This window comes from Coregonus clupeaformis, chromosome 27, assembly GCF_020615455.1.
Source record: "Coregonus clupeaformis isolate EN_2021a chromosome 27, ASM2061545v1, whole genome shotgun sequence".
Lineage (NCBI taxonomy): Eukaryota > Metazoa > Chordata > Actinopteri > Salmoniformes > Salmonidae > Coregonus > Coregonus clupeaformis.
Window position 1 is genome coordinate 39,790,615 of NC_059218.1, and position 20,303 is coordinate 39,810,917.

The 20,303-nt window shown below is 42.9% G+C and overlaps 1 protein-coding gene across 1 annotated transcript; it reads left to right on the forward strand.

The window, feature by feature from the left end:
- Positions 1–2,148: 2,148 nt before the first annotated feature.
- On the forward strand, positions 2,149–13,485 carry LOC121542096 (complement factor B). The gene is made up of 18 exons (XM_041851553.2): positions 2,149–2,254; positions 2,763–2,975; positions 3,080–3,265; positions 3,456–3,638; positions 3,815–3,901; positions 8,711–8,853; positions 9,003–9,150; positions 9,261–9,389; positions 9,521–9,616; positions 10,080–10,217; positions 10,596–10,702; positions 11,147–11,276; positions 11,471–11,612; positions 11,778–11,857; positions 11,967–12,073; positions 12,155–12,290; positions 12,508–12,560; positions 12,778–13,485. Exons 1-18 carry the CDS (start codon positions 2,194–2,196, stop codon positions 12,958–12,960), a joined length of 2,322 nt encoding a protein of 773 aa, XP_041707487.1. The 5' UTR covers positions 2,149–2,193; the 3' UTR covers positions 12,961–13,485.
- Positions 13,486–20,303: the final 6,818 nt, after the last annotated feature.

Consider the following 20,303-nt stretch of genomic DNA (forward strand, 5'->3'; position numbering starts at 1 on the left):
GGGAGGGTAGTGCATTCTTTTACTGATTTACATTCGCCATTTTGCAGGTTTTACTATACAATGTCTTCCATATAGCCAAATTTCCTCATCTGCTTGCATGTTGCTTCCCCTATCAAGGTGTTTTGGTACTTCCCTCATGCACTACACTTTACCAGTCTAACTGTCTATCCTGCCCTCTATCCATAGTGACAATAGTGGTAGTGGGATTTTTTTGTCCAGATCGGCAATAGGTTAACTAGCAATCATACCACATATAAAATCATTCAAATTTCAAAATAAATCCACAAGATAGAGGAATAGCCAATAGGCAGCGGAGGCCAGGTACGTCATTGCGCATGAAAGAACAGTGAAGACACACAGCTCAAAAAGCTCCCCTATTGATCTTGTATAGGGACAATCAAATAATCGCAAAAGCCCTGTTATTTGAGCGCTTCATTCCATTTGCATCAGTTGTGGCTCTATTCTCGATAGGAATGCATAGTAGCAGGCTAGTCTTGCTGTATTCTTACTTCTGATACAGATGCGTGCGGCTATTCCTAGACCTAGAACCTAACGCTTCAATACAGCCTAAATATTTGTCATGTAACTTTTTAAATGTATTACCTTTTATGTGTGGTATAAACACAACTAGTCAATGTTTTAACCTGATTAGTCCACTTCAAACGTCTCCTGTAGGCTACCTGCACATATTTACATTTTAGTCATTTAGCAGACGCTCTTATCCAGAGCGACTTACAGTTAGTGAGTGCATACATTTTTATTTTTTATTTTTTATACTGGAATCGAACCCACAACCCTGGCGTTGCAAACGCCACGCTCTACCAACTGAGCTACATCATCCACTCCACTGTAATATAATTCCGGAATCCAAACAGCGCAACGGCCATTCAATTAATGGAAAGGGACATCTGTTACACAACACCAAAAAGTTTAGTGACATTCAGAGATTGTCAAACCAAGCCTTCGATACGGAGTATGGAGGGATCTATTTTCTGTTTGGCGAGATTTACTGTTAAGAGAATTTATATCTCTAATTCAACCTAAGCTTGAATCATTACCAGAGGTTGTAAGGCTCTGGTTTTAATCATAAATGATTCAAGGTCCACAACCAACAAGAATGATCTGTCTTTTTATTCATGGAGAGCTCTGGCGCCCAAAACACATACATACTGTTTTATACCCCTTGACACACAAAGGCACTTTGCTCCGCCCACCTTTAGGAGGCTTTCTTAAACAGTTTCCACCTTTCTCCTTACCCCCCCGTTAGTGGGTTGATAATTGTAACACAGTTTACACATTTATACTGTATTTGGGGTGAAATCCTTTAGTCATTATTCTTAAAATACAAATTAATCTATCATTTACATACTCTACTTGATTGTGGCATTGAAAAGGCAAACCATAATGATAAGTCGCTAATCAGTATGCAGTTATGCCTTGCTTATAGGTTGTGTGTGGTGCATTGGCACAGAAACCTGTTGGTGTAAAGTTCGTTGCATTCATTTATATAATTATAAATGTAGCGTCAACATTTTGAAAATCTGATTTCCCCCTAGCTGATCATTGTCTGCAGCCAGTGCCACAAAACCATATGGTAGTGGAAAAGTCGATATCCACGTTTAGAAACACAAGGTTGTTATTGTTATTTATGGTGGTAATCATTATTTTTGAGTTACTTTTATGAGGGGGGAGGGTGTGTCAATTATTTTACAGTACAAGGGGAGGGTCATGTGAAAATATTTTTAACGCTGTGGGGTGATACTTTTTTTCTACGACACCTCGAGTTGGACTGGAATTACCCACAGACATATACAGAGCTGAGGCTAGGTTTACTTACTTGAATACACACTAGGATCTTTGACCTTTTTGGTCTAACCTGTTGTGAAATAAGCTGTCCTAGCTACGATTTGGTTTATCAAAGTACAAATAATGTTCATATAATAAATAGATAGATGATTGTCAGTTAGTCACAGGCTCGGATTTAAAAAGCGTATAAAAATGAATATGGCAAATTGTTGGACATTTTGTGAGTGTGTGTTTTGTTTCTCATTTAGTAGGTCATTCATCTTCTTTTATTTGACTTTAGGTTAACCAGTGACTTTTAGTTATACCTTCCCGCTAGTCCTTCCTACCTTCTCCATATAAAGATGCACCCTTTTGCAGATTGTTTTACTTTTGGACCTGTGAGCCACCATGGAGTTTTCTGTTCTCTGGCGTTTATCTGCAGTGCTGCTGTTATGTCCTCTCTATATGGGTAAGTGCCTTGACATGGCTCTTACATTCAAACTGCTGTTGTTGGCTTTTCTTACCTTTTTTGAAACATTTTCCCATATGCTCCTGTATTCTGGATAATATAACACTGGGTGGAAAATAAAATTCATGTATTCAACATTAAAAAAAAAAATACATTATTGGATATATTTAACTACATGTGTTGTATTTCATAGAATTCACCGTCAATACTTTTTGACTGGGTGTTCATCAAAGTGAGACTTTACGTTTGGGGTGATCATATAATATTGTTGAATATCATAATGATCAACCTAAATTATTATTAGGGTCTTAAAATTCACTTGTGTACCTATACACACGTTCAGCTTTGACTCCATCCATTAGGGTTCTGTACACTATTAAGAATTCTGGTTTGGTAAAACTCGGATGTGTTCTGGTAATCTAGACAGATTCCCAACATGGCCCAGGCCGTTCATACAGGCACAAACGTGTGTAAAATAGATGGACCTTTTCCCACACTGACCCCACAGGTGTAGGTGTTCTGTGTGAAGTCACCTGTAGTGAGGAGGGAATGGGAATGGAAGGAGGTCATTACACTCTCACTAAGCAGCTCGAGTATGGCAGCATTCTGATATACCACTGTCCAGACGGGTACTATCCATTTCCTGCTTTAACTCGCTCGTGCCTGAAAAGCGGAACTTGGAAGCCAGCTCCACGAAGAAGACCTATTCAACAGTGCAGAAGTAAGTGATGATTCCTGATATCTTTGATGAAGACAGTATTTGACATAAGAGAAATGCTACTGAAATAGGGCTTTCTCCATCCATCTTGTTTTCTTCTTCTTTAGTGGTCGAATGCCCCAACCCCTTGGGTTTAGAAAGTGGTTCTGTCTTGCCTGTACAAAGTCAATATTTTGTCAACAATAAGACCACGTATGAGTGTTATTCGGGATACTCACTACGCGGCTCAGCCTCCCGTGTGTGCCAATCCCATGGGAAGTGGAGTGGGGGCACACCCATATGCAGCCGTGACTGTGAGTAGCAAACTATAATCTGCCTCTGTCTTCCTCCTCAGGACCCTCTTTGGTCGTAATGACACATTATAAATGACGTTCAGTGCCACAGCCTCTACAAAACCTCCCTATGCAGCATGCTATACCCTCCCTGCCTCTCACACCCTCCCTCTCCATTTCTCTCGGACTTTCTCCCACCATTCTCTTACAGCAGGAGGTGAAGATCGCTGTGCTGACCCTGGGATTCCAGCTGGTGCTAGGAGGTCTGGTTCCAGTTTTGGCATAGATGACGAATTGACATACCGCTGTGACGATGGCTTAAAGTTGTTGGGGTCAAAGACGCGCGTATGTCAAGAGAGTGGCCAATGGACTGGGACTGAGCCTAGTTGTTACTGTAAGGCCCCAGAAAGACACCCAAAACAATAACAGTTTTCCAAGAAACACAACACAGTCACGACTAGTTCATTGCTCAAAGATGCCAAAAGATTGTCATGTACAGTCCAATGTCATAAACTGTGAAAAAGAGAGATTTACCCTGTGGTTGTCTGGTATCTTTTGTTCTTGTTGCAGACAAACACACGTATGACACTGCACTGGAGATCACGGAGGCCTTCGGCAGTGCTATCAGAGAGAGCCTTCAGCTGGCAGCGCCCATTGGTAGGTCTGCATAACAACCAATATGTCATCAATTGTTTATCTGTTGAAGTCTATTCTGTTGTCATCACCACCATAACATTATCATCATACAGTGCATTCGGAAATATTCTGCCTTATTCTAAAATGGATTCCATTTGGTTTTCCTCTCATCAATCTACACACTACCCCATAATGACAAAGCAAAAACAGGTTTTTAGACATTTTTGCAAATGTATTACAAATAAGAAATGGAAATATCACATTTACATAAGTATTCAAACCGTTTACTCAGTATTTTGTTGAAGCACCTTTGGCAGCGATTACAGCCTTGAGTCTTCTTGGGTATGACGCTACAAGCTTGGCACACCTGTATTTGGGGAGTTTCTCCCATTCTTCTCTGAAGATCCTCTCAAGCTCTGTCAGGTTGAATGGGGAGCGTTGCTGCACAGCCACTTCTGCATTGTCTTGGCTGTGTGCTTAGGGTCGTTGTCCTGTTGGAAGGTGAACCTTCGCCCCTGTCGGAGGTCCTGAGCAGGTTTTCATCAAGGATCTCTCTGTACTTTGCTCTGTTAATCTTTCACTCGATCCTGACTAGTCTCTCAGTTCCTGCTGCTGAAAAACATCCCCACGGCATGATGCTGCCACCACCATGCTTCACCGTAGGGATGGTGGCAGGTTTCCTCCAGACGTGACTCTTGGCATTCAGGCCAAAGAGTTCAATCTTGGTTTCATCAGACCAGAGAATCTTGTTTCTTATGGTCTGATAGTCCTTTAGGTGCCTTTTTGCAAACTCCAAGCGGGCTGTCATGTGCCTTTTACTGAGGAGTGGCTTCCGTCTGGCCACTCTACCATAAAGGCCTGATTTGGTGGAGTGCTGCAGAGATGGTTGTCCTTCTGGAAGGTTCTCCCATCTCCACAGAGGAACTCTGGAGCTCTGTCAGAGTGACTATTGGGTTCTTGGTCACCTCCCTGATCAATTATCTTCTCCCCCGATTGCTCAGTTTGGCCGGGCGGCCAGCTCTAGGTAGAGTCTTGGTGGTACCAAACTTCTTCCATTTAAGAATGATGGAGGCCACTGTGATCTTGGGAACCTTCAATGCTGCAGACATTTTTTGGTACCCTTCCCCAGATCTGTGCTTCAACACAATCCTGTCTCGAAGCTCAACGGACAATTCCTTCGACCTAATGGCTTAGTTTTTGCTCTGACATGCACTGTCAACTGTGGGACCTTATATACAGTGGGGAAAAAAAGTATTTAGTCAGCCACCAATTGTGCAAGTTCTCCCACTTAAAAAGATGAGAGAAGCCTGTAAATTTCATCATAGGTACACGTCAACTATGACAGACAAAATGAGAAAAAAAATCCAGAAAATAACATTGTAGGATTTTTTATGAATTTATTTGCAAATTATGGTGGAAAATAAGTATTTGGTCAATAACAAAAGTTTTTTAATACTTTGTTATATACCCTTTGTTGGCAATGACACAGGTCAAATGTTTTCTGTAAGTCTTCACAAGGTTTTCATACACTGTTGCTGGTATTTTGGCCCATTCCTCCATGCAGATCTCCTCTAGAGCAGTGATGTTTTGGGGCTGTCGCTGGGCAACACAGACTTTCAACTCCCTCCAAAGATTTTCTATGGGGTTGAGATCTGGAGACTGGCTAGGCCACTCCAGGACCTGAAATGCTTCTGCGAAGCCACTCCTTCGTTGCCCGGGCGGTGTGTTTGGGATCATTGTCATGCTGAAAGACCCAGCCACGTTTCATCTTCAATGCCCTTGCTGATGGAAGGAGGTTTTCACTCAAAATCTCCCGATACATGGCCCCATTCATTCTTTCCTTTACACGAATCAGTGCGTCCTGGTCCCTTTGCAGAAAAACAGCCCCAAAGCATGATGTTTCCCACCCCCATGCTTCACAGTAGGTATGGTGTTCTTTGGATGCAACTCAGCATTCTTTGTCCTCCAAACACGACGAGTTGAGTTTTTACCAAAAAGTTCTATTTTGGTTTCATATGACATTCTCCCAATCCTCTTCTGGATCATCCAAATGCACTCTAGCAAACTTCAGACGGGCCTGGACATGTACTGGCTTAAGCAGGGGGACACGTCTGGCACTGCATGATTTGAGTCCCTGGCGGCGTAGTGTGTTACTGATGGTAGGCTTTGTTACTTTGGTCCCAGCTCTCTGCAGGTCATTCACTAGGTCCCCCCGTGTGGTTCTGGGATTTTTGCTCACCGTTCTTGTGATCATTTTGACCCCACGGGGTGAGATCTTGCGTGGAGCCCCAGATCGAGGGGAGATTATCAGTGGTCTTGTATGTCTTCCATTTCCTAATATTTGCTCCCACAGTTGATTTCTTCAAACCAAGCTGCTTACCTATTGCAGATTCAGTCTTCCCAGCCTGGTGCAGGTCTACAATTTTGTTTCTGGTGTCCTTTGACAGCTCTTTGGTCTTGGCCATAGTGGAGTTTGGAGTGTGACTGTTTGAGGTTGTGGACAGGTGTCTTTTATACTGATAACAAGTTCAAACAGGTGCCATTAATACAGGTAACAAGTGGAGGACAGAAGAGCCTCTTAAAGAAGAAGTTACAGGTCTGTGAGAGCCAGAAATCTTGCTTGTTTGTAGGTGACCAAATACTTATTTTCCACCATAATTTGCAAATAAATTCATAAAAAAATCCTACAATGTTATTTTCTGGATTTTTCTTTCTCATTTTGTCTGTCACAGTTGACGTGTACCTATGATGAAAATTACAGGCCTCTCTCATATTTTTAAGTGGGAGAACTTGCACAATTGGTGGCTGACTAAATACTTTTTTTCCCCACTGTAGACAGGTGTGTGCCTTTCCAAATCATGTCCAACCAATAGAATTTACCACAGGTGGACTCCTATCAAGTTGTAGAAACATCTCAAGGATGATCAATGGAAACAGGATGCACCGGAGTTCAATTTTAAGTCTCATAGCAAAGGGTCTGAGTACTTACAGTGGGGAAAAAAAGTATTTAGTCAGCCACCAATTGTGCAAGTTCTCCCACTTAAAAATATGAGAGAGGCCTGTAATTTTCATCATAGGTACACGTCAACTGTGACAGACAAAATGAGAAAGAAAAATCCAGAAAATAACATTGTAGGATTTTTTATGAATTTATTTGCAAATTATGGTGGAAAATAAGTATTTGGTCACCTACAAACAAGCAAGATTTCTGGCTCTCACAGACCTGTAACAACTTCTTTAAGAGGCTCCTCTGTCCTCCACTGTTACCTGTATTAATGGCACCGGTTTGAACTTGTTATCAGTATAAAAGACACCTGTCCACAACCTCAAACAGTCACACTCCAAACTCCACTATGGCCAAGACCAAAGAGCTGTCAAAGGACACCAGAAACACAATTGTAGACCTGCACCAGGCTAGGAAGACTGAATCTGCAATAGGTAAGCAGCTTGGTTTGAAGAAATCAACTGTGGGAGCAATTATTAGGAAATGGAAGACATACAAGACCACTGATAATCTCCTCGATCTGGGGCTCCACGCAAGATCTCACCCCCGTGGGGTCAAAATGATCACAAGAACGGTGAGCAAAAATCCCAGAACCACACGGGGGACTTAGTGAATGACCTGCAGAGAGCTGGGACCAAAGTAACAAAGCCTACCATCAGTAACACACTACGCCGCCAGGGACTCAAATCCTGCAGTGCCAGACGTGTCCCCCTGCTTAAGCCAGTACATGTCCAGGCCCGTCTGAAGTTTGCTAGAGTGCATTTGGATGATCCAGAAGAGGATTGGGAGAATGTCATATGGTCAGATGAAACCAAAATATAACTTTTTGGTAAAAACTCAACTCGTCGTGTTTGGAGGACAAAGAATGCTGAGTTGCATCCAAAGAACACCATACCTACTGTGAAGCATGGGGGTGGAAACATCATGCTTTTGGGCTGTTTTTCTGCAAAGGGACCAGGATGACTGATTGAAGGAAAGAATGAATGGGGCCATGTATAATGAGATTTTGAGTGAAAACCTCCTTCCATCAGCAAGGGCATTGAAGATGAAACGTGGCTGGGTCTTTCAGCATGACAATGATCCCAAACACACCGCCCGGGCAACGAAGGAGTGGCTTCGTAAGAAGCATTTCAAGGTCCTGGAGTGGCCTAGCCAGTCTCCAGATCTCAACCCCATAGAAAATCTTTGGAGGGAGTTGAAAGTCGTGTTGCCCAGCGACAGCCCCAAAACATCACTGCTCTAGAGGAGATCTGCATGGAGGAATGGGCCAAAATACCAGCAACAGTGTGTGAAAACCTTGTGAAGACTTACAGAAAACGTTTGACCTGTGTCATTGCCAACAAAGTATTGAGAAACTTTTGTTATTGACCAAATACTTATTTTCCACCATAATTTGCAAATAAATTCATTAAACATCCTACAATGTGATTTTCTGGAATTTTTTTCCTCATTTTGTCTGTCATAGTTGACGTGTACCTATGATGAAAATTACAGGCCTCTCTCATCTTTTTAAGTGGGAGAACTTGCACAATTGGTGGCTGACTAAATACTTTTTTCCCCCACTGTATAAGGTATCTGTTTTTTATTTTTTATACATTTGCAAACATTTCTAAAAACCTGTTTTTGCTTTGTTATTATGGGGTATTGTGTGTAGATTGATTATTTTATTTTATCTATTTTAAAATAAGGCTGTAATGTGGAAAAGGGGAAGGCGTCTGAATACTTTCCGAATGCACTGTATTTGCCAAACCTTTCACATATCCTCAAGCACACGTTATTTTCCACCTGTGATTGTCAAAGTAAGATATCCTACTGGTGCCTTTCAGATGACACAGATCAGGAAGGAAAGAAGATCACAATAGATAAAGCTGGAAAGCTTAACATATACATTGCTATGGACATCTCTGACAGCATTGAGGAGAAAGAGTTTGACAAAGCAAGAAATGCAGTCAAGAAACTTATCACAAAGGTATGTCACAGGCACTCACAAAGTATGCTATGTAGCTCATAGAAATGACTGACAATATGGAATCAGTTATTGGTTCACCACAGTATTCCTCTCATATTCTTTGACCCATCATTAAACGTTATCCTGTTTTGCATCTTCTCCTTTAACAGGTTAGCTCCTTTTCAGTCAGCCCAAATTATGAAATCCTTTTCTTCGCTTCTGATGTATTAGAGGTTGTCAACATAATAGATTTTTCTGGAGAAAATAGAAAACCACTTGAGGAAGTCTTGGCTAACTTGGACAACTTTAAATATGATGGTGAGCAACAAATGTACCATACATGTACTTACATCATCAAACAATACACTTATCCAATGGCTGGGTCAAATGTAATGTGACAAACAGTGTGCATGTGCACTTTTTCACAGCTAGAGATAATGTTGGGACCAATCTCAACCTTGCCTTTAGAACCATCCTGGAACGCATGGCTATCCAAAAACAACGAAATGAAACGTTATTCAAGGAGGTCTACCATGTCCTCATCTTTTTCACAGATGGTACTGTATTATTCATGTATATTTGTATTGGAAAGTATTTGAATGTATTGCAGTTTGCAGCTTATTTTTTAAAAGCTTTTGTTCACCTTTGGTCAGCTCAGTAATAATCCCTTGAATCTCTTTACTTGCAGGTGCTTACAACATGGGGGGTAGCCCTGAAAACACAGTTGCCAAAATTAGGGAAGCAGTGTACATGAATAAAAAGGAAGAACGGGATAAATATCTTGGTGAGGTCAAAAGTTTTGTGTTGTCTTGACATTTAACAAGAACTTGACATTCTACTCTCAGCTATTCTCACTCTTTTGTAGCCCCTTGGATTAATTTACTCCAAAATGTCTCTACACCCGATGGCAAAATGTATCGAATTGCACGAAATTAACTCTATAGCTTAAAAAATATTATCCGCTGTCAAGGGGGGCCACTAAAATGTTTTGCTCGCAAAGTTGGGTGGGGGGGTACCCCATCAAAGTTGCCCATCCCTGCTGTACATGGTGGCTTTCTAACTAGAAAGACCGAGCAAGGCCTACAACAAGCAGTTTTCTCAGGAATAATGATCATTTCTGAACAATGATTTGTGGCACTCAGCACTGTACAATATTCCAAATTCAAGTTATCGTCTCAAGTATGTTAACGTTCTTGATTTCTTCTCATGCCTAATGATTTTTGGCACTTCCTCTTGTTTCTTTGTAGATATCTATGTTTTTGGTGTCGGAAGTGAAATTTTTGATGAAGATATCATGCCACTAGTGACAAAAAGGGACGGCGAGAAGCATTACTTTAAAGTAAAGGATGCTAATGAATTGGAAAAAACCTTTGATGATATAATTGGTAAGAGTCCTAATTTAAACAACAATATAAACTGGGTGGTTCGAGCCCTGAATGCTGATTGGCTGACAGCTGTGGTATATCAGACCATACACCAAGGGTATGACAAAACATTTATTTATACTGCTCTAATGATGTTGGTAACCAGTTTATAATAGCAATAAGGCACCTCGGGGGTTTGTGATATATGGCCAATATACCACTGCGTCGTGCGTAAGAACAGCCCTTAGCCGTGGTATATTGGCCATATACCACACCCCCTCGGGCCTTATTGCTTAAACATAAAAGAATGTGTAGATTTCTATGTGTCTCTGCATGGATATTATTCTCTATTTTAGTGTCTTTGTTGTATCAGTGTGTTGAGTTCTCTCCTCCACATAGATGAAAGCAAGGTTGTGGGTTTATGCGGACTCCATAGAAACTATGATGAAGGTACCGCAAACAGCATACGTCAAAGATACCCCTGGATGGCACGGATTGAAAACACAGTAATTACTCATGCCTCATGTTCACGCTTGATTATTTCATCAGTGACCCAGTGGCTTTTCTTCATGTTCAGATTTGATTTATGTGCACTGTCATTGCCAACACATTGCAGTTATACTAACTTATAATTGATTGGATTTCGTTTAAATTACAATATTTAAGTTAGAATTGTATTTGATAGCTAACGCTATACAGCAGACCTCGCCTGTCATTTAAGGCCTGAATTCAATCATCACTCATAGTGTGTTTCTGCAATGCAATGTTTCAGGTTGTTTGTGCTATGGGAGTGATAAATGGCTGAAACACACCTCCCATACTCTGTTGTCTCATCCCAGTGCACAAAAAAATTTGAAATCTTGTTGACATTTAAATTAGATATTGATGCAAATCCCTGCCTGTTGTTATTTACAGTATTTATGTTCAACCTCTCTCTCCTGATACCATAGCATGAGGATGGAATAATTAGTAAATGCATGGGGTCTCTGGTCTCTCGCCGCTTCATCTTGACTGCTGCTCACTGCTTCAAGTTCGCAGACAAACCAGATAAAATCCGTGTTACGATTGGAAAACTTCAAGGTATAACCAGCCCCCCCTTTCAAAAACATTTGCACTTACACCTATTTTGTTTTTTTATAATCTTTTTTTTTTTCAAGTGATTATCATCATTACGAGAAAATCTGTCAGGATGCCACATTTACTTGAACAAGGCAACTGGTGATATTGTAAGCAATAGGTTTGGTCACTTACACTCTGGTCCTGCCCCTTAACAGTTGTAAATGGAGCATCACGTATAATATTACATCCTGATTATAATATCAGAGGTAAAGAGAAAGACGGGATTAAGGAGTTCTATGATTACGACGTAGCTCTCATCCAACTGGAGAAGGACGTAGATATCTCTATCAACATAAGGTTAGACTTATGACATTATGATGCGAAGGTAACCATGTGAAGGTAACCAGATTGAATACAATGACACAGACCTTTTAGATCTTAATGTAAATAATCCAGGTCTTTGGAGTAACGTGTGAAGAACGTTGTTTTCTTTACGCATTCTTGCTTTACTGTGTTCCTCAGACCAATTTGCATCCCTTGCACCAAGGAAACAAGTGGCGCTTTAAGACTGGTAGGAGAGGCTACCACCTGCAAGCAACAAGGTGCAGTTACCGCACACACAGCCTATTCATCAAGTTACACAGCCTGAATATAGCAAGGTTAATCTAGGTACTGTATGTTGCCTTGTCTCATATATTGTTCTCCTTGCAGAACAGCTATTGTTAAAAAATCCAATTGAAGAAGTCAGTTTCATTTCATTTGATAAGAAGGATCAAATGGATCAGCGCAGCGATGCCAAACTTAAGCTTGAGGTTCAGGTGAGTGCTTGCATGATGTCTGACCACACACACCAATGGATGATGCCCGTATGTGCGCCTCTCATTTATTTTTCTCTTCAGCTGAGGGACAGTTGTATCAGATTGGCTGCTACTCAGGTAGATGGCATAACACCACTTAATCTAAAGGATGTTGTGACTGACAACTTCCTGTGCACGGGTGGGCGTCAACCTACTAGAGATAATATTGCCTGCAAAGGTATGTTAACAGTTAATTGAACATTAGATGATGCACTCACTGTTTGTTTATATGTAATGAGAACCTTATGTTTTGAATTAGTATTATTGTAATATAATTATTGTAACTTGTTAAAAATGAAAACAGTTCTCTATTACTTTGTCTTACCTCTTCATTTGTGTGTGTACGTGTGTGTGTGTACGTGCGTGTGTGTGTGTGTGTGTGTATGTGTGCGCAGGTGACTCCGGTGGAGCTGTGTTTAAGGACTATGATGATTACCGCACCATTCAGGTTAGAGACATTCGGGCATATCTACACTACATACAGCAGAGCAACAAAGATCCTAGCTAAGTGGCAACTTTCTATGTACCTCATACTTCTTGCTCTTTCCTTTTTTCTACAATGATTATTCCATATTTATTTCAGTAAAATGTATTTGCAAACCTCTGGGGTCTTCGTGATCTACAGTTAATTAATAGCGTACTGACACCTCTTCCATTCTTCATAGGTTGGAGTGATCAGCTGGGGAACCAAAGACCTGTGCCCTGGTGGTAGCAGTGATGTCCAACAGGAGTCTGACGATGAATCCAGAGATTTCCACATCAACCTCTTTAAAGTTGTGCCGTTTCTGAAGAAGTATTTGGGGGATGAGTCACAAGATTATGAACCTCTTCAGTTTTTAGACAAATGAAGAGTTTCATTCCAAAACGTTCTATATCCATTTTCAGAAATGTTGGTAAAGTAGCTTTTATTGTTTAAAGAACTTCTGAAAGAGATTAGTGTGTTTTTTCACTATCATGGCATGGGGTTGTTCAATGACAGACCTGTATTTGTTTGAAATCTATCACTTGATGGTTTAATTTCAGAGAGACAAATAATCATGTTTTTTGGCAAAACACAAATGTAACACAAGAACTGTACAAATGAAACATGTGAGATCAATTTGAGTCAATATGAGATCTGTATGTACAACATTTCACATTTTAGTCATCTTGCAGATGCTCATATCCATAGTGACTTACAGTTAGTGCATTCATCTTAAGATGTGTGGATATAGCGACGGTGATAAAGATGTATTTGAACAAAAGTTGTTTTACGATCATGCATCTACTGCACTGAACATGCACGTCTTAAAAAATAGGTTGTTGAATCGAACTATAGTTATCAATGAAAGTGTTTTCTTAACTACTGCTGATTAATAAACTCATTACCTGAACTTGAAGCATTTCCTTTCTGTAGTCCATCCATGTATAATGCCTGGTCTTAAAGCCCCTTGGCCTTTTCTCATTTGGGAAAAGTCTGTCCTCCACCCTCGCTCTCTTCCGTCCTCTCCTCCGTGACCCAGAAACCGATCAGTGGTTGATTGGTCGAGGAGTGTGTCAATTCGTTAGTAGGCAAACGGAAGACCCTCCCCTCCTGGATAGCCTCCTTTTGGCAAGGAAGTATATCCTACCGCAGAAGAGTTTTGATATCTGCCACACCCCATTTGAATCAGCTGTTGTTTTGTCAGAGGAGAAAAGCATGCACACATTTAAAAACAATATACTACTTATCCTTTTATACATAAAATGTATTGCACAGCTAACTTTGAGGTTTTATCACTTTACACATTTTTGGGGGGGATCCACCCCTGTAAACGTAATTTGCCTGATGACGCGCAAGTGGAGAAGGAGCTTCTCATTTCATACAAGCGCATTTTCGTCCACGTTCACTCTCCTCGCCACGCCTCCTCTCCTCGATTACCTTTGACCTTTTTCAAAAGGAGGCGAGAGAGGATGCAGGAGCTGAGCAAATCTATACTGAACAAAAATGTAAACTCAACATGCAACAATTTTAAAGATTTTACTGAGTTACAGTTCATATAAGGAAATCATCAATTGAAATAAATTCATTAGGCCCTAATCTATGGATTTCACATGATTGGGAATAGAGATATGCATCTGTTGGTCACAGATACCTTAAAAAATAAAAAGGTAGGGGCGTGGATCAGAAAACCAGTCAGTATCTTGTGTGCCCACAATTTGCCTCATGCAGAGCGACACATCGCCTTCGCATAGAGTTGATCAGGCTATTGATTGAGGCCTGTGGAATGCTGTCACACTCCTTTTCAATGGCTGTGCGAAGTTGCTGGATATTGGCGGGAACTGGAACACGCTGTCGTACACATCGATCCAGAGCATCCCAAACATGTCAATTGGTGACATGTCCTGTGAGTATGCAGGCCATGGAAGAACTGGGACATGTCAGTTGCAAGGAATTGTGTACAGATCCTTTTGACATGGGGCCATGCATTATCATGCTGAAACATGAGGTAATGGCGGCGGATGAATGGCTTGACAATGGGCCTCAGGATCTCATCACGGTATCTCTGTGCACTCAAATTGCCATCGATAAAATGCAATTGTGTTCATTGTCCGTGGCTTATGCCTGCCTATAACATAACCCCACTGCCAATATGGGGCACTCTGTTCACAACGTTGACATCAGCAAACCGCTCGCCCACATGACGCCATACACATGGTCTGCGGTTGTGAGGCTGGTTGGACGTACTGCCAAATTCTCTAAAATTACATTGGAGGTGGCTTATGGTAGAGAAATTAACATTAAATTATCTGGCAACAGCTCTGGTGGACATTCCTAGTCAGCATACCAATTGCACTCTCCCTCAAAACTTGAGACATCTCTGGCAGTGTTGTCTGACAAAACTTCACATTTTAGAGTGGCCTTTTATTGTCCCTAGCAACAAGGTGCACCTGTGTAATCATCATGCTGTATAATCAGCTTCTTGGTATGTCACACCTGTCAGGTGGATGGATTATCTTGGCAAAGGATAAATGTTCACTAACAGGGATGTAAACAAATTAGTTCACAAAATTAGAGAGAAATAAACGTTTTGTGCATATGAAAAATGTATGGGATATTTTATTTCAGCTCATGAAAACATGGGACCAACACTTTACATGTTGCGTTTATATTTTTGTTCAGTGTCATTGAGAAAAGGCCAGTGTCCTCCCCTCCTCGATGGTCGTTACTAGTTAACAGAGCCAAAGTCATAATTATAAAAACTATTTATAAAATGTATCTTCCTAAACCTAACCTTAACCCTAACCCAGGGGTGAAAGTATAATTAATTGAATCCCGGTGCAGGACCTCCTATGTGTGCACACGCTTGTCAAACAATCACTTCAAAGGGATCCTTTAATAGGCTACCCCCACACGTTTATCCACTCACAACACATTTCCAGCCTCCAAACAGAGGTGAATAGAAAGAGACATCTGTTAGGCCTACACAAAACACCAAAAAGGTCATGTCATTAGGCCATCATTTATGTGTCCACTGCTGTCTGCGTGTGTCTCAGCCACTGAAATCGCATTTTGGAGTGTAGGCTATACCACCAATTTTCATGCCTCTTGACATGCGGTAATAATAAATAAAGGGAAAGGGGGATACCTAGTCAGTTGTACAACTGAATGCATTCAACTGAAATGTGTCTTCCACATTTAACTCAACCCCTCTGAATCAGAGAGGTGCGGAGGGCTGACTTAAATCGACATCCACGTCTTTTTTTTGTCAATGTTGACTTTGTGGCTGTGGAATCTGACCTTGTGGCTGTGTTTTTAAATAACATTCTCTGAACGTTACTAAAGTTTTCTTGTGTTTTTATGGAACATTTTCTTAACGTTCTTGGAACAATTTGAGAACATGGGTTAACTTTAACCTTGAGGAAACCTGGAGGAAACGTTATGCTGAAGTACTAAAATTTCCACATAAGAATGTTGTTTCCAGTGGCGAAACATGACTATAGGACCTTCATAGTTGCAGATGGCGCCGACTGACATGGCAGCTCTGCTTCTACCTCCTAAGCAACTTTGCAGTATTTTGTTTTTTTGTGTGTTATTTCTTACATTATTAGCCCAGAATGTTTTTTGTGTTATTACATACAGCCGGAAATAACTTTGGGATATCAGAACGGCGGTAACTCACCAGCATACGACCAGGAATACGAGTTTCCCAAATTGGATTCTTTGTTCGTACCCCCAGGGCAATTGAACTTTTCCCAGAGGCTGCTCCAAGACGCCACTGGCGGAGAAGAGGCGTGCACACCATCCACCACTTCCGAGTATATTACTTGCTAATGTTCAGTCTCTGGACAGAAAAGTAGACGAGCTCAGATCTCCTTCCAGAGAGACATCAGGGACTGTAACATACTCTGTTTCACGGAATCATGGCTCTCTCTGGATATACTGTCCCCGTCCATACAGTCAGCTGGGTTCTCAGTACATCACGCAGACAGGAATAAAGAACTCTCCGGGAAGAAGAAAGGCGGTGGTGTATGTTTCATGATTAACTACTCATGGTGTGATTGTGATAACGTACAGAAACTCAAGTCCTTTTGTTCACCCGACCTAGAATACCTCACAATCAAATGCCTCCCAAGAGAATTATCTTTGGTTATAGTCACAGCCGTGTATATTCCCCCTCAAGCTGATACCACGACGGCCCTCAAGGAACTACACTGGACTTTGTGCAAACTGGAAACCACATATCCTGAGGCCACAATGATTGTAGCTGGGGATTTTCCTCAAAGCAAATTTGATGAAAACGCTACCAAAATCTTAGCAACACATTGACTGTAGTACTCGCGCTGGAAAAAACGCTCGACCACTGCTACTCCCCCTTCCGGATGCCTACAAGTCCCTCCCCCGCCCTCCCCTCGGCAAATCAGATCACAACTCCATTTTGCTCCTCCCTTCCTATAGGCAGAAACTCAAAACAGGAAGTACCAGTGCTAAGGTCCATTCAACGCTGGTCTGACCAATCGAAATCCATGCTTCAAGAATGTTTTGATCACGCGGACTGGGATATGTTCCAGGTAGCCTCTGAGAATAACATTGACGTATACACGAACATGGTGACTGAGTTCATCAGGAAGTGTATAGGGGATGTTGTTCCCACTGTAACTATTATAACCTACCCAAACCAGAAACCGTGGATAGATGGCAGCATTCGCACAAAACTGAAAGCACGAACCAATGCATTTAACCATGGCCAGGTGACTGGGAATATGGTTGAATACAAACAGTGTAGTTATTCCCTCCGTAAGGCAATGAAACAGGCAAAACATCAGTACAGACACAAAGTGGAGTCGCAATTCAACGGCTCAGGGTCTACAGACAATCACAGATTACAGACCTCTTGCTCCCGGACAAGCTGAACACCTTCTTCGCCCGCTTTGAGGATAATGTAGTGCCACCAACGCGGCACGCTCCCAAGAACTGTGGGCTCTCGTTCTCCGTGGCCGACGTGAGTAAGACATTTAAGTGGGTTAACCTTGCAAGACTGCCGGCCCAGACCGCATCCCTAGCCGCGTCCTCAGAGCATGCGCAGACCAGCTGGCTGGAGTGTTTACAGACATATTCAATCTCTCCCTATCCCAGTCTGCTGTCCCCACTTGCTTCAAGATGCCCACCATTGTTCCTGTACGTAAGAAAGCAAAGGTAACTTAACGACTATTGCCCCATAGCACTCACTTCTGTCATCATGAAGTGCTTTGAGAGGCTAGTTAATGATCATATCACCTCTACATTTACATTTAAGTCATTTAGCAGACGCTCTTATCCAGAGCGACTTACAAATTGGTGCATTCAACTTAGGATAGCCAGTGGGACAACCACCACTGGGGAGGGGGGGGGTGTAGAAGGATTACTGTTATACTATTCCAGGTATTCCTTAAAGAGGTTAGGGTTTCAAGTGTCTCCAGAAGGTGGTCAGTGACTCCGCTGTCCTGGCGTCGTGGGGGAGCTTGTTCCACCATTGGGGTGCCAGAGCAGCAAATAGCTTTGACTGGGCTGAGCGGGAAGTGTGCTTCGGTAGAGGTAGGGGGGCTAGCAGGCCAGAGGTGGATGAACGTATTGCCCTCGTTTGGGTGTAGGGTCTGATCAGAGCCTGAAGGTAAGGAGGTGCCGTTCCCCTCACAGCTCTGTAGGCAAGCACCATGGTTTTGTAGTAGATGCGAGCTTCAACTGGAAGCCAGTGGAGTGTGCGGAGGAGCGGGGTGATATGAGAGAATTTGGGAAGGTTGAACACCAGATGGGCTGCAGCGTTCTGGATAAGTTGTAGGGGTTTAATGGCACAGGCAGGGAGCCCAGCCAACAGCGAGTTGCAGTAATCCAGACGGGAGATGACAAGTGCCTGGATTAGGACCTGTGCCGCTTTCTGTGTAAGGTAGGGTAGTACTCTGCGAATGTTGTAGAGCATGAACCTACAGGATCGGGTCACCGCCTTGATGTTAGCGGAGAACGACAGGGTGTTGTCCAGGGTCACGCCAAGGTTCTTTGCACTCTGGGAGGAGGACACAATGGAGTTGCCAACCGTGATGGCGAGATCATGGAGAGGGCAGTCCTTCCCCGGGAGGAAGAACAGCTCCGTCTTGCAGAGGTTCAGCTTGAGGTGGTGATCCGACATCCACACTGATATGGCTGCCAGACATGCAGAGATGCGATTCGCCACCTGGTTATCAGAAGGGGGAAAGGAGAAAATTAATTGTGTGTCGTCTGCATAGCAATGATAGGAGAGACCATGTGAGGATATGACAGAGCCAAGTGACTTGGTGTACAGAGAGAATAGGAGAGGGCCTAGAACTGAGCCATGGGGGACACCAGTGGTGAGAGCACGTAGTGCGGAGACAGATTCTCGCCACGCCACCTGGTAGGAGCGACCTGTCAGGTAGGACGCAATCCAAGAGTGAGCAGCGCCGGAGATGCCCAACTCGGAGAGGGTGGAGAGGAGGATCTGATGGTTCACAGTATCAAAGGCAGCAGATAGGTCTAGAAGGATAAGAGCAGAGGAGAGAGAGTTAGCGTTAGCAGTGCGGAGAGCCTCCGTGACACAGAGAAGAGCAGTCTCAGTTGAATGACCAGTCTTGAAACCTGACTGGTATGGATCAAGAAGGTCATTCTGAGAGAGATAGCAGGAGAGTTGGCTAGAGACGGCATGCTCAAGAGTTTTGGAGAGAAAAGAAAGAAGGGATACTGGTCTGTAGTTGTTGACATCGGAGGGATCGAATGTAGGTTTTTTGAGGAGGGGTGCAACTCTCGCTCTCTTGAAGAGAGCGGTCAAGGATGAGCGAGGTGAGGTAAGGGAGAAGGTCTCCGGAAATGGTCTGGAGAAGAGAGGGGATAGGGTCAAGCGGGCAGGTTGTTGGGCGGCCGGCCGTCACAAGTCGCAAGATTTCATCTGGAGAGAGACGGGAGAAAGAAGTCAAAGCATAGGGTAGGGCAGTGTGAGCAGGACCAGCGGTTTCATTTGACTTAATAAATGAGGATCGGATGTCGTCAACCTTCTTTTCAAAATGGTTGACGAAGTCATCCACAGAGAGGGAGGAGGGAGGGGGAGGAGGAGGAGGATTCAGCAGGGAGGAGAAGGTGGCAAAGAGCTTCCTAGGGTTAGAGGCACAGGCTTGAAATTTAGAGTGGTATAAAGTGGCTTTAGCAGCAGAAACAGAGGAAGAAAAAGTAGAGAGGAGGGAGTGAAAAGATGCCAGGTCCGCAGGGAGTCTAGTTTTTCTCCATTACCGCTCGGCTGCCCGGAGCCCTGTTCTGTGAGCTCACAATGAGTCGTCAAGCCACGGAGCAGGAGGGGAGGACCGAGCCGGCCGGGAGGATAGGGGACATAGAGAGTCAAAAGATGCAGAAAGGGAGGAGAGGAGGGTTGAGGAGGCAGAATCAGGAGATCGGAGGGAGAAGGATTTAGCAGAGGGAAGAGATGATAGGATGGAAGAGGAGAGTAGCGGGAGAGAGAGAGTGAAGGTTGCGATGGCACATTACCATCTGAGTAGGGGCAGAGTGAGTAGTGTTGGAGGAGAGCGAGAGAGAAAAGGATACAAAGTATTGGTCGGAGACTTGGAGGGGAGTTGCAGTGAGATTAGTAGAAGAACAGCATCTAGTAAAGAGGTCAAGCGTATTGCCTTCCTTGTGAGTAGGGGGGATGGTGAGAGGGTGAGGTCAAAAGAGGAAAGGGGTGGAAAGGAGGCA